At 43.3% G+C, this 15,325-nt stretch overlaps 1 protein-coding gene across 2 annotated transcripts; it reads left to right on the top strand.

The window, feature by feature from the left end:
• Positions 1 to 559: 559 nt before the first annotated feature.
• Positions 560 to 15,021, top strand: LOC111223302 (GON-4-like protein). Of its 2 annotated transcripts, XM_022747401.1 has the most exons (26): positions 560 to 795; positions 2,243 to 2,499; positions 3,018 to 3,253; positions 3,681 to 3,755; positions 3,875 to 3,925; positions 4,053 to 4,106; positions 4,500 to 4,595; positions 4,709 to 4,801; positions 5,353 to 5,514; positions 6,129 to 6,339; positions 6,429 to 6,530; positions 6,889 to 6,929; positions 7,056 to 7,171; positions 7,264 to 7,450; positions 7,833 to 7,919; positions 8,022 to 8,199; positions 9,019 to 9,169; positions 9,306 to 9,453; positions 9,533 to 9,649; positions 10,167 to 11,063; positions 11,395 to 11,490; positions 11,693 to 11,899; positions 11,981 to 12,124; positions 12,705 to 12,967; positions 13,258 to 13,360; positions 13,447 to 15,021. In XM_022747401.1, the coding sequence occupies exons 2-26, from the start codon at positions 2,268 to 2,270 to the stop codon at positions 13,558 to 13,560; spliced, it is 4,161 nt and encodes a 1,386-aa protein (XP_022603122.1). In that variant the 5' UTR covers positions 560 to 795; positions 2,243 to 2,267; the 3' UTR covers positions 13,561 to 15,021. The 2 variants fall into 2 exon arrangements, with proteins under 2 accessions (XP_022603122.1, XP_022603121.1); XM_022747400.1 differs by having other exon boundaries at positions 11,693 to 12,124.
• The last annotated feature ends 304 nt before the right edge of the window (positions 15,022 to 15,325 follow it).

Here is a 15,325-nt window from a genome sequence, read left to right as displayed (position 1 = left end):
CAGACTGGGGTCTGGGGGACGCTCGACTATGATCTGACGACTTCACTGACCAGCTGCAGAGTCATTGGTAAACACTTCCTGTTTCAGAGTCATCACTGTCTTAAGGTTTCAAACGTCTTCACTGTGGACTTGTTTGCTAATTAGAAGTGAAAATGTGTTTAACATCAGGTTCCCAAAAAGAACTGAAGTAACAGCTGATAAAGTTCTGTGAACAAAACAAACATTTATCAAAGTGACTATCTTCAGGGAACACAGTGCAACGGTATGCTATATTATTACATCAAGAGAAAGTCGAAGATACATGATATTTTTGTTTTAATATAAGTTTGGAGATGTAACTTGGTATTTTCATTCTCTTGTATAATTTCTTTGCCAAAATGTTTTTCAGAACAAAACATGCTTTCACCACATAAAAACAGGCAGCACTTGTCTTCTGTATAGGGAATATATTTAGTAATGAAGTTTATCACGTGACCCGTGTCTGACTTTTACATAACAGATGAGGTAAATAGCAGGCCAAGGAACACATTACTAGTTTTCACCGGGCATCATCATCGTTCTTCCTGGAGTGACTTTGTGACGGCTTTTTTGTGTTGTTGTGATGTCACAGTGTCACACTGCAGGAGTCCACCTTACATCTCAGGAGTTGCATTTCATTTTCATTGAAGCCAGTTTTGTCTTCATTGATTTAATCGCACCGTCATGTCGCTGCTCCCGCTGAAGTCACAGTTACGTCGTGACGCACACCCGGAAATGTAGTTTTTTGACGTCAGAAGCGTCTGATCGTTGTGGCGGGTAAGTGAGTCTGTGTTGTACCGAAGCGTTTACGTTAAACCGTTTTAAAGTGACCGTTACCGGATCGTTAGCGTGAGTCGGACCGGATAGAGACCGGGTCTTCAAGCTAACGTTAGCGGCTATCAGACGTAGAGAGTGTTAGCATATTAGCTGTTAGCATGTTAGCGGCGGAGGACAGCGGTTAGAGAGACCCCTGATACCGGACTGTAGACACGGGCACTGCATCACAAAGTAGGTTCAACATATCCAGGATCTTTTAGTTATCTAACTCCACTTAACCGGATCTAAACAGCTCGGTGAGTCAACTCTGATTTACCTTAGCACGTTCACATAAAGGGGTGGAGTTTGCAGCCTGTGACCAATCACAGACAGGTATCCTGACAACGGAGCAACATGTTTTGCAATAGAAGGAACTATAATATTAGACAAGATAAAGATGTTAAACACGTGACCCAGGATAAAAGCAACAGCTGGTAAAACATTGTGAATGAGTTAATATCACTGCTGATCATTAGAGCTAACTGTAATCACGTCTGTATTTCATTAAATTAGTTAGATGTAGTTTTATCCTCATTCTTCAGCTGTCAGACGGCTGCTTTCAGGCTTAACTTTAATGTCCTATTAATACCACCAGTAGTAGTCAGTACCAGACTTCAGTGCCTCATTAAATTTCTCCTGTAGGATGATGTCACACAAAAGGCCCTCCTACATAGGGGTCCACTCCCGCTGTGGAGGGGCCCTGTGCAGTAGTGACGACCACTCATATAAACATCATCAGGGACAAAGATGTCTGAACACAGACCCTTTCATTATCCGCACACCGATCTTCACAGGATCTTCTACAAATGGTGATGTAATTTTCCAAGAGCAGTGATTGCTCAGTAGGCAGAGGTTTTATACATGTTGATCTGTTGTATTCAACATAAGTTCAGCATGTTACCATGGCGATGTACTCGAGTAAGAAGTGGCCCTGCAAACCCAGAGTTAAACCTGAAATTACCTCACTAACCTCAAGTCCTGCTTCGTAGCACAGAGCTCAGGCTTCGTTTCCTCATAGTTCTAAAATGATTGATTGATTATCAGAATCAATGATTGACAGTTGAAGTAAGATGAAGGTGGTTGATGCTCAGTTTCTCTGCTTTGGTTTCTTTGAACTGAATCTCCACAGTGGACGTTTGGACTCAGTTTTAATCATTGTCTTTAATCAGTCATCCTCATGGAGACAAAAATAATGTGATTATTTATCCATCGATCAACTGATCGATTGATCAACTAATGGTTTTATAGATAGATAGATAGATTGATTGATAGATAGCAGGACATTCCCATGAATCAGTGTTCCTGTCAGCAAGACCTGTCTGGATCTGAGATCAGAGGAGATCTGACACAGACACTCAGGGAGATGTTTATCAGTTATTGATCAGTGTATGACCTCATGTGTCTGCAGAGGTCAGAGGTCATGGTTCTGCACAATGAACCCAGTCCGCAAACGTCTGAGGCTCAGCCCGTCCACACCACAACCTGCTGCCCCCTCCCCCACCCGGAGCCTTCGGCTGCCTCCATCCAGTTCTCAGCTCCTCTCCCATGATGCATTGCTACTGCCCCCACCTCCAATTCCTGCTGGAGGTGGAGCTGAGGAGGAGGAGGAAGGTTACCTGCTGGTGGAGGAAGATACCACCGACTCCAGCCTGATCATCACCATGGGTAACACACACACACACAGAAGAAGAAATGTTACTGAGTCTGAACCTCATGAAGTACATCTTCCATTTGTCATTAACTAAAGTTATTAATATAGTTTCAGCTCAGATTTGGGATCAGCTGAAATCCTAATTAATGTTGACAACGTGTAGCTCCAACCTGAAAAAGATCTGAAATATTGATTATTGATTGAATTGATCTGATGACTCTGCTGTGCTTAATGAACTGCAATCAGTTGATCATTTCTCTGGAGAAGAGTCTCCACTCTGAACTACAAAAACCGGCGGTCGTAGAGAGATGGTACAGAGACTTTGGCACAGCCCTGTCAGCGGTTCATTAACCTACTGACTTCACATTAATTAACATGAATTATCTACAGCAGATATGATCAAGGTCCATTAAGAGATTTGTTGTTGTTGTTGTTGTTGAGTGTCAGAACAAATCCAGGAACCAGATCCAGAATGGAATCAGTGATCTGTACAGAGTCCTGAAGGTTCACATTATATGTGTGTGTTTTTCAGAGGACAGTCAGGTAGAGGTGAAGGCAGCAAGGAGGAGAGCAGTGAGGAAAAGGAGGGGAAAACTGACTGAGGAGGAAGAGGAGCAGAGGGGCAGAGCCTCAGAGAGTGACGAAGATGAGGAAGAAGAGGAGGAAGCGGCAGCAGAGGTGGAGATTGACAGACAGCTGGACCAATCACTAGAGACCAAGTCCAAACAACACAACCTGACCACAGTGAATGTCAGAAACATCATCCACGTGAGTTCACCTGAACACACTTAACAGACCTGAACGCACCTGAACACACCTGACAACATACTTGTATACACCTGAACACACTGGAAGTAGTCCAGTTTCGTGCTGACCTCAGACCAGCGGCAGGTTCCTCATGTGATGCTGTCATCAACATTTCATTTTTTGTCAAAAATCTTTATTTTGTAAGATTTTAAAACTAAACTTTAAAACAGTTGTAAACATTTGAACTAATTTAAACCTTTTGCTCAAATTTGAAAAAAAATATTTTTGTTTAAATACAGTTTGTCTGTGTACTTGACTGTCTGAGGGTCAGTGTTGTTGTTGTTGAATCAGCTTCACACAAACATAATAAATAAAAAAAGAACAAAAACAACTGAAAAAATATTGTTAGCTAAATGTTGTACAAGTAAATCTGACCTCTGACCTACAGGAAGTGATTACTAACGAACATGTGGTGGCGATGATGAAAGCTGCCATCAATGAGACCGAGGCCGTCCCTCCATTTGTGAGTCTGTCTGTCTGTCGTCCAATCAGAACGCAGGGTTGGAGATTGTTAACATTTTCATTCCTCAAGATGTCTTCATTGATCTGTTTCCACTGATCAGTGTTTTTTTGTTTGTTAAGGAGCCGAAAATGACTCGATCCAAGTTTAAAGAAGTTGTGGAGAAAGGAGTGGTGAGACACAACATCTGTTTAACATCTGTATAACATCTATTTATGTTTGTATCAGTCTGAAGACTGAATAATAAAGTTCTCCATAGACAGACGATGATATTCTTGATGTTCTTGTGTAACCTGTCAGGTGATTCCAGCCTGGAACATCTCTCCCATCAAGAAAACCAGTGATGTTAACAAGGTGAAGGTCAAAGTCAAACATCCCCATGTTTTTTTGTTTTTGTAGTGTACAGTCTCACACAAACTTTCTTAAACATTAACATTTAAACATCAAAGCAATGTTTTTTTAACATTTGAGGCTAATGTTGGAATTTTTTTAAAACACATTCTATTTTATTAAAACCATTTTTCAACCAGTTCAGCATAATTTTTTTAAATTTTAAGGCAACTCAATTAAAAACCTTAAAAAACATGCATGACTATGCATTTAAAAAAAAAACTTTCAAATAGATTTAACAGATTAAACTGATTTGAAACATTTTCAAACCTTTTTGGGAACAGGTGAAACTGAAGAGTAAAGTTCTGTGTAGAACATCAGGAACTTTCACAGCTCCAGTTGTTTGTTTGTCTTCAGGCTCCTCAGTTTGTGGACATCCCTCTGGCTGAGGAAGACTCCTCTGATGAAGAGTATCGTCCTGATGAGGAAGAGGAGGATGAGACGGCTGAAGATGTAAGACTCTGTTCTGATTGCTGCAGTGCAGTTTCATACTCATGATTGATTATTGGTTTGTGTTGAGGTATTGATGCCTGATGATTGATTATTGGTTATCGGTGTGTGTGTAGACGTTTCAGGAGAGCGACATGGAGAGCACAGCTTCATCTCCCAGAGGGAGTCGACTGGTCAGAGTGGAGGAGGACAGCTGCAGCCCCTGGCAGGTACAACTATAGAATTACTGCACCAACACTGTTCCTGCTGAGTGGAGTTTTTACATTCACATTATATACTACACTATACTATACTATACTATACTATACTATCCTTTACTATACTACACTACACTATACTATACTATACTATACTATACTATACTATACTATACTATACTATACTATACTATACTATACTATCCTTTACTGTACTACACTATACTATACTATACTATACTATACTATACTATCCTTTACTGTACTACACTATACTATACTATCCTATACTATACTATACTATACTATCCTATACTATACTACACTATACTATACTATACTACACTATACTATACTACACTATACTATACTATCCTATACTATACTATACTATACTATACTATACTATACTATACTATACTATCCTTTACTATACTACACTATACTATACTATACTATACTATACTATACTATACTATACTATACTGTAGTACACTGATATGTGGTCAAATGACAGCATAATATACAGGAAACCCTAAAGACTTACCCGCTCCCTCCTTCAGATTTCTCGGAGCCGATCTAGGAATTTGAGGCCGGTGTCTGTCTCAATGGGACCCCCCCCACCCCCCAAAGCCCTGCCTCCCAAAGCAGTGACTGACAGCACCTTTCTGGAGAAACTCCATGCTGTGGAGGAGGAGCTGGCGGTGTGTATGGAGCCCTTCCAGGTAAGAAACACTTGAAAACACACTGTTAGTTAATACAGAACAGATTCAAACATCACAGTACGTATGAGGAGTTCAGAGAGACATCGCTGATTAAATATATTTCTAGTCAAAATAAACACATGACAGTTCATTTACTGGCTTATACACAATATACTAAATGTATCTTGTGTTTAGAGTACATGAAGACATTAGAAAAGAAAACATGAAAGGTTTTAGTCCTATTTAAACTGGGGTAGTGGTGCACTTCAGCGTCTTGTGGCCAAAATGAGTATTACAAAAACAAACAACTTGGCTTTAAGGACTTTTTCACAGATGAAAAAAAGAGAAAAAAAACATGATCACAAAAAATATTTTCATTGCCACCAGCAAATATTTATTTAAAGAATTATCAAAACACAGGATGTCAGCCTCTGTCTTTCTCTCAAATCTGTCAAATTAAAAAAATGATAAAGAGTGGTTGCAGCTCTATATTATCTAATATTCATAGAGATTTAAGATTCCTGTTGTGTATATATATACATATCAAACGTAACTCAGTCAATGTGTGTGACTCACTAATGGACTAACTAAATAAACAAATAAATAAACAAATAAAAAAACTGTTTCTCTCTCAGCCTCTGTCGGAGTCGGGGGATGAGGTGGGTCTGATGGCGTACCGGACTCGGTCCAAGCGTCCTCTACGTGACGTCCCGCTGGGCCGGCTGGAGGCGGAGCTCCGAGCTCCTGACATCACACCTGATATGTATGATTCCAGCTCTACCCACGAGGACAGGGAATGGACTGATTGGCTGAGAGGCCTAATGACCTCCGAAATGGACAACGAAGGTGAGGACAGGTGTGTGTGTGTGTGTGTGTGTGTGTGTGTGCGCACGCGCGTGTGCTTCTCTGTATGACTGTATGTCTCTTTCTCTCAGAGGAGTGTGATGATGAAGATGATCCAGAGTATAACTTCCTGGCCGATACTGATGAACCCGACCTTGAGGATTACCGTGACGACAAGGCTGTCCGCATCACCAGTCAGAACACACACACACACACACACACACACACACACACACACACACACACACACACACACACGGGTAAGAGGAGAGAAGTGTAAGAGGGAACATGAGGCCTGTAGCCAGAGTGTCAGTCTGAACCAGGTATGTGACGTGGATCAGGAGAGTCAGGAGCCGTAGACCTGAGGAAAGGTGAATCTTCTTCACTCGGTTTGATCCAGATGTGTCACATGACGACTGAAGGTCGTCTCTATGAGGACTGGTACAAACTTTTCTCTTCAGGGTGATGAGTTAATTTCCATGTCGTACAAAATAAAAACAAGTATCTTAATGTTTGTGTGTCTCTGCTGATGTTGTTGTGTTTGTCGTCCAGAGAAGGAGGTGAATGAGCTGATGGAGGAGCTGTTTGAGACGGTGAGTCACACTGAACTCTGTCTGACTGAACATTGTCACATGACCACATGTTGCCCACTAAACGTGTGTGTGTGTGTGTGTGTGTGTGTGTGTGTGTGTGTGTGTGTGTGTGTGTGTGTGTGTCAGTTGAAAGAAGACCTTGCAGGACAGGAAGTGGATGATGAAGGCCATGAGGAAGAGGAGGAGCCACAGGAAGAAACACCCACTGTTCAGACACACGCTCCTCCAGAGCAGCACAGCCCGTATGTAACACAATACACACACACACATACACACACACACACACACACACACACACACACACACAAAGTGACTCTATGTGTGTATTTCACAGAGAGCTGGGTGATGATGACTCGGACGGACCAATCACAGAGCTGCGTACAGTGAAGCAGCAGCTGGCTCTGATCAGGAAGAGACAGCAGACACATACAATGTGTAACACACACTCACTGTATGCTGAGCCATACACACTGAAGCTTGACAGACAGCAGAAGATCAGACTGCAGCAGCAGCTACAACAGGTAAACACACACACACACACACACACACACACACACACACACACACACACACACACACACACACATATGCATCCAGGTCACACAGTACACACCTGTTGTGTGACTACACATCAGCTGACATTAATACTGACACACATAGTGTGTGTGGGTCAGAAAGAGTGCTGCCTTTGGTCAGTGGTCAGTCTTCATAGGTCAGGTCCCTTTGGTTCCTCAGTGCCAAGACCTGGGACCAGGGGGATCCAGATTGTCTTGTATGTCCTGTTGTGTTGCTATAGGTCTCAGGTGTCTGATCCAGGATGAGTCCGTGTCAGTCTAAGATCAGGTGTTCAGTGTGACATGTGCATGTGACCTGTGTGTTGAGGTTGATGTGTGTGTCCTTCAGCATGTCCAGCTGCTGACTCAGATCCACCTGCTGACTTCACCTGTGGCCAAACTGCAGAGTGAGGCTGAGACAACCAGACAGTTCCTGGTAACACACACACACACACACACACACACACACAGTTTAATAAACACATAATTAAATGTGTAATCATTTGATAATAACGCGAAACCCCCCACCCTCCCTCAGTTCGAGCTGGATGTGCTGGCTCAGCGATCAGAGTTGCTCATGTCTTCAGCTCGTCCTGGTTTCTGCAGCGTCTTCAGATCCTCCAACCTGCAGGGGGCACTGCAGCTGCTGGAGGAGCTGCGACACACTCCCATCAGCTACCAACCACAACACCACCCACCTGACGCCAGAGGACACAGTGAGTCTATGATTTTAATTTAATTAGTTAAATATATCATAATAATGAGCCTTTAAAATTTGAATGTTACTGCCGTGTAAATGTAGCGATCCGCCTGTTAACAACAGTGTAATGACTCTGAATGTGTCTGAACACCTAGCAGGAGAACCTCAGAGTGAGCGGCCATGCTAAGTGGCTAATGTTAGCCTACTGACATGTTTTTGATGATAAGTCATGTTTGATGTTGATGAGTGACAGGTGGGTGTTTGCCTGCAGAGTTTACATGTCACCTTCTTGGTGTCGTCATTCAGCGTCCGGATCCACTCTTTGATTTCCTGCCGACACACTGGTGGTGATGACTGTAACACACTGTGTTTACAGGTTGTTTTCATATGTGAGGTTTTTTGTTTGCTCAGAGTTGCTGTAAGGCAGGAGTTGTTGGAGTCCTCACATGTGTTAGTTGTACATCTCCATGTCCTATTTATTATTTTATCACTAAATATGTCCACTTAGTTGAACCATGACTGTCTAATAACCGCAGGAACCATCTGTCACTGACTGACTGATGTCGCCACTTCCTTTTGATTTTATTTTCCTGTGACTAACCGACCAATCAAAACTTGTTGGACTACTAAGGGGCGGTACTAAATATGATATTGTCATTCAGGACTTAAGGAAATCTGTATCTTCACCAGGAGTCCAACAACAGAGAATTCAAATGTTTCACCAATGAAAGTGAAGTGAACTCATTTTATAGCAGCTTCATGTGTGAAGTGAATCAGCTGGTAACAGCTGGTGCAAACACTGAGGTGTGTCCATTATGTGTCTCTATAAATCCAGTGCGGTGTTACCCAGTGATGCCGGCTGAACTGGCCTGGCTCTTTGCCACTCGTCCAGTCTTCCTCTACCCAGAGCTGCTGCCCTGTGCCAGCCTGGACCCGGCTCTGTACTGCCCCCGCAGGTCGGCTGCTTTCACTGCAGCTGAGGACTGGTAAACACACATAGGGAAACACACTAACACCTCAGACCACTGTTTGACATTCTGTTGTGACTGTGTTTTACTGTGTGTGTTTCTCTGTGTGTTTGTTTCTGTGTGTGTTTGTGTGTTTCTATGTGTGTCTTCCCAGCCTCCTGGTTCTGGGTCTCAGGAACATGGAGGGGTCATGTGACCCGACTAAGCTGGTGTCTCAGTTCCTGCTGAGGAAGACTCTGGTCCAGGTCCGACGAAGAATCCTGCAGTGCTGCAGACCTGGTTTCCCTGACAACGTTGTCAAGGTAACACAGTGATGACATAGTCAAACAGCTGATTTCAAATCTCTGTCAGATTCGTGTTCACCTGGTACGTCCTCTGTAGGTGTTCAGGTATCAGCGGGTGCTATGGCCGATGCCGGTGGCCTGTCGTCCTGTTCATCCAGCAGAGCGACGTCCCCCGGTGGAGAGAGAGGAGAGCATCATGCCTCTGTGGCTGGTGGTAGGTGATGGTAGACGTCAGGAATACACTTCATGTAATTGTAATATACATATATATTAACATATGTAAGGTTTGGATCATGTGTCTGGTTGTTATCAAAGGTTCAACAGCTCAGTGAAAAACCTTCAGTGGTTCAAAGGTCAGAGGTCAACTGACCAAGGTAAATAAAAAGTTCAGCTCACCAGAAACTGATTCCTCCTGTAGATGTGATAGAAAACAGGTCTTCATCAGGGATGAAGAACCTGCTGAACACTTCCTCCAGGTTGATGACCTGTCCCTGTTTGTACAAACAGTGTCACTACACCCTCTGATCATCAGAACACTGTACTGCAGGAAGTATACTGTACTGTATACTGCTGTCAGAATGGAGTCAAGTCTGTTATAATCAGGTTTACATGTTTTAAAAATACTCAGCATCATATTTTCAACTAAATAAAATTATCTCCCCCCAACCACCCCCACCCCCTCACCCCCCACACACACACGCACACACCACACCCGCACAACACACAAACAGAGGAGTCTTCCTGTCATCCACCCGACCATTAAACACTATAACACCCCACTTGGCTCCGCTCCGAAGACCCCACCCCCGTGCAGGGGGGTTCGAACCCGTCAGAGTCACCTGACCTTCCTCCGCTCCGCCTCCGACACCTACAGCTTCCCCCCCGGGACACGATATCCCCCCCGCCTCCCTGAAAACCTTGACTTCAGGCGCATTGGCTTTGTCCTGCTGCAGAAGCCCCTCCCCCCTCCTCCTGCTTACTCCTCCCCCCTACCTGATGGACAGGTGGACCTCTCCTCCTCCTGCTCACCTCCTTCTCCTCACAAACCCTGCTGCCCCCGAGCTCTCAGTCCTCCACGAGTCCTCCTCCACCGACTCCTCCTGACCAGGACTGACACCCCCACCGACATTATCACCTCCTCCACTGTCTCCATGAAAACCACAGAGCAAATCAGATGCCACTATCAGACCCTTGCTGGCCTGAGGAAGATGAGGAAGAAGAGGTCATCTTCTTCACCTCCTGAAAAAGAGAAACGCACCTCGAATGGAGGCGGAGTGAGGAGTGATGAAGAGGCACTGACTCCTCCTCCTGAAGGCCCTGGCTCCTCTCAGGTGGAAGTAGACAATGATGTCATCAGGATTAATGAGGAGGAGAGAAAGGAAGAAGAGGAGGAGGAAGAGGAGAGCGAGGTCCTCCTGGCCCTGTCGGAATCATCATCCAGCTCTGCGGGAAGTGTCGCCCATGACGACGACCCGGCCGACCATGAAGAGGCGGAGTCAGAGAGTGAACAGGAAGTGACACTGGTGCCATCGAGAGCAGCAGCAGAAGAAGAAGGTGATGATGATGATGATGATGATGACGGAGAGACGTCTTCAGATGAATCCAGAGTGTCAGTCCTCGAACCTCAGGTCTGTCCCAGTATCTCACAAACAGTGAGAATGTGTGTGTGTGTGTTCGTCTGTGAGTGTTAGTGTTTTCAGTTGTTTACAACATGGACGTTTGAAAGTGAAGATCTGACACGTAATAGATATAAAGACATAAAGACATTCAATCAATCAACCCTGATCTGATCAGTAAACTGAATATGTTCATGTGTCGTTTGAAGATTCCACCTTGTGAAACTAAATCAATATTTTATTGACAAAATGATTAATTGTTTGATTAATGAAATAATCAGCAGATTAATTGATAATAAATCAGTTCTACAAAAATATTAATATTGTGTCTTTGGATGTGCAGGAGAAGCTGTCATCAGAAGGAAGTGAGGAGGAAGAGGAGGATGAAGATCAGAGAGAGGTGGAGGACGTGGTGTTTGCTCAGGACTATCTCCACAGAGTAAGAACAACAATTGTGACTGTCTCTGTCAGTGTAAAAATTAGATAGATAGATAGATAGATAGATAGATAGATAGATAGATAGATAGATAGATAGATAGATTATTTCAGGTAGTTCCTGATTGGTCCAGAGAACTGATGATGTGTTCCTATCACTGTTATCATCATCATGTTTTGGTTTGTACTTCCTGTTTTCTGTGCAGATGTGTGAAGTGGTGCAGGTGTCTCCGGGCCTCTCTGAGCAGCTGCTGCAGGTGTTGGATCAATTTTCATCAACAGGGCCCCTTGGGACCTCTGGGGCCCCAGAGCTTCTGTATGACAGACTGAGCTGTGTGCTGCAGCCCTGGCCTCAGCTGCTCAGAGACTTTGCTGCCTTCCTGAACCGAGGACAGGCCCGTCGCTGTGGACTGGTGAGTGACATCACTCTGACATCACTCAGGTTCAACCTGAACCTGTGTGAACTCTCTTCCTCTGTTGTATTTCTCTGCCAGTTGTTGGAGCAACAGATGTTTGAACGCAGCCGACGGTTCCTACGGCAACTGGGGCAAAGCCTGGGAGAAAGCTCATCCCTCTACCAACAGGTGGTGTCACTACTGCAGGGAAGCCCCACCCCCCCACGTGAGGACATGGAAAAGGTAGATGATGACCATTGACAGCCTCACAAATCAGCTGATCATTACTTTTAATATATGTAGGTTTTTGCTATTGCTACATAGCTAATGTTAGCATTAATAGCTGTTTACTTACCAGTCTAGAAGAAACATTGTGAGTTCAGCATCAAACTTCATTCCTTTACTCACAAAGAGCTGTCTCCAGAGGTGGAAAGCATCAATGTTAACTCTTGTTACTATCACATCTTTTCTTCTACTGAAGTTAGCATGTTAAACAGCTAGCTTTCTGGTACTGAGTCGATGTAGCATCCAGTCTGTCCAGAAGTAGCTGCCCAGAGGACGCATTATAACCTCTTGTAAGGTAAACACAACAATGGCTGAAGCTCTTGGTGAGATTGAACAGCTGTTAATGCTAACATTAGCTATGTAGCAATAGCTTACAAATAGCTCCATTAAAATAGAATCCAGACAAAGTTTGTTAACTTCAAACTCCAACAGGTTTGATTAATAGATTCAGGTCTTTATGTGAAACTCAGATTAAATGCTAAAAGTTTAAATCAGTCTTTTTTTTCCTAGTTTGTCTGACTCTGTTTTCTTTTCTCAGATTGCGTCTCTCCTCAAACAGCATCCTGACCTGCAGGAGTGTTTCCAGCAGCTTCATGCCCACTCATTGCCCACAGGAACCAGTCCAGAGACCACAAAGGCGGACTTAGTTTTCCAGAACTGTGACAGAAACAAGAAGGGAGTCGACCATCAGATGTCTGGAGAGAGTGAGACAGGAAGTGACAGAGAGGAAGAGAAACAACCAGTTTGTGCTAAAAACATCTCGATGAGCTCCACCGGAGAAAAGGTCGTCGTTTGGACCCGGTCAGAACAAACACACAGACACACGCAGATGATCAGGTCACTAATGTTTGAGAGGGTCTGAGCTGATTTTTAATGAGGTGCAACAGGTTTTGACATAGTCTTCATCAGAGGAAGAGGAGGCTCAGCTGACAGCCAGTGCCATAGTGTCAGGGCTTATGTCCATACACATCATAAAAACATCAAAGATAAATCATAACAATATTATATTTATAACAACGTTACAGACACATTATAGAAAACATCACATTATAAAACATGAAAACCACATAAACCATCATGTTTTGTTTCAGGGAGGCGGACCGTGCCATCCTGACTGCCTGTCAGCAGAGAGGAGCCAACAGGAAAACATTCAGACAGGTGTCCGCCCACCTGGGAAACAAAACCACCCAACAGGTGAGAGGGGGTTGGGCTTCACTGTCCAAGGGCAGAGCTGTGGAGGATTTTCAGAGTAGTAGTCACTTTGTCTCTGTTTCCTCCAGGTGAGTCTTCGTTTCCATGACCTGATGAATCTTTTCCAGTCTGCATCCCAAAAGTCCACTTCCTGTTCCTCTGAGGGCCAGCCAATCAACAGACAGGAGGCAGCCCCTGACTAATCGCTGGACCTGTCACAGACGAGTCTGCAACCAACCACAGAGTTGACTTCAGAGTTAAGAGTCTAATCCAGATCTGCTGCTTTGGGACACAATTCATTAAAGTCTCCTGAAGTTCAGCAGAAAAGACCCCAGAACTGGTTTAAACTCTTCAGTCAAGGACCACCATCCTCGAATCAGATCTGTTGATTCTAGAATTCATCAGAATTATTCTAAAACACAAAGGAACATGACTGATTCTAATTCTGAGTGGTTGATGGTTCCACACTGACTGTTTGTAGAACATGCTCTTCAGGGGGTTCCAGAGTTTGAAGCAATTTTTTTTCAGTTCAAAGATTCTTTAAGTGATATTTCAAAATAACTGAAAGGTTTAATACAGTTCTCAAGATGTGACTCTAGAGATGTGTTCTGGCTTCAAAAATCTCACTCTAGAACAGATTTGTTTCAGAGTCGGAAAACAATTCCAGAGTGGTGAGGACGAATTTTAGATTACATTAATCACTTTGAATTCTTCAGGATGTTCTATAGTTTTCATTTTACAGCTTGTTCGGAATGATCCTAGAGTTCTTCATACAGCGGCAATGTTTACATCAGCTGTTCTATATTTCACTGTGTGCAGCTAGAACATATTAGTCTTTCTAAAGTTCTTCAGAGGGTTCAGGAGTTTTCACAAACTTGATTGATATCAGTTTGAGGAACGTGACCCTTGAACTCTAGGTGTCTAGAACCAGAATTGTCTGTGTTCAGATTTGTTCTCCTGAAGTCACTCAGAACGTCTCTGATCCAGTTCACCCAGGAGTGGGTGTTCTGATTGTTTCACACTTCCTGAAGGTTTCAGTTGTGGAATTTATCCAGAACGTTTCTTCTGCAGTTTGTTTCTCTGTCTGTTGGAGCATTGAAGGAATGTCATTACAGAACACAGTCTGTATGAAAATGAATCAGAGTGCATAGTTCAGTTCAGGCTGCTCACAAATGTTTTATTTATATTTATTATTTATTTTTAATTTATCTGCTCTGACTTCATCAAGACTTTGCCTTTTGTGGGTGTGTCAGGTAGGAGAGTCTCAGTGACTCAGTGAGGTCAGAGGTCTCCAAAACAAGGAGGAAACACTACAGTGAAGATTTGCAGCGTGAACCAGTCACATGACACAGGTGTGAATGAGGTTCAGCGTGTTCTGGTCACAACTCAGACTCAGTATATATGAAGCCCTGTCCACGCTGTGTCTTAAAGACTGTTTCTAAGTCATCCTAAAATGCTTCAAGCACTGAAAAGTAACCCTGCAGCTTCTGAATCTTTTTTTAATATATATTTTTGAGTCTTCCCAAGATGCATCAGGGTTAACCTACCTGATCACTCCCATGATTCCAAGCGGCCTTACATATGTTAGTGAAGGATGTCCCGATGTTCTGTGAAGGTTTTGTCGAAAATGTTTGTGTATTCATATTGAATACAACTGAATGAAGGTCCACTGTTTTTCAATAAAAACATTTTTTATGTTTTTCAAACTGATTTGTTGATTTTCATTCATAATCAGATCAATTGATGACTGAGGTTTCCTCTTTCGTCCAGTTTAAAACCTTATACAATATCTGTCACGAACACTTCTCCCACTTTTAGATAACGTCTACGTGTAATTTAAAAACTGTTGTCAAAAATTGTGGGATGACTTTTTCAAAAGGAGGCAGCCATTAATCACAGTATCCTCTTAGGAGTTCATTAAAAACTCCGTACATGGGCAGTGGTAGATCCGTTGTGTTTGACAGGTCA

This window comes from Seriola dumerili, unplaced genomic scaffold, assembly GCF_002260705.1.
Source record: "Seriola dumerili isolate Sdu_G_001 unplaced genomic scaffold, Sdu_1.0 BDQW01000110.1, whole genome shotgun sequence".
In the NCBI taxonomy this organism is placed as follows: Eukaryota; Metazoa; Chordata; class Actinopteri; order Carangiformes; family Carangidae; genus Seriola; species Seriola dumerili.
Note: the sequence above shows the minus strand (reverse complement) of the source record. Positions and strands in the feature narration are given on the sequence as shown.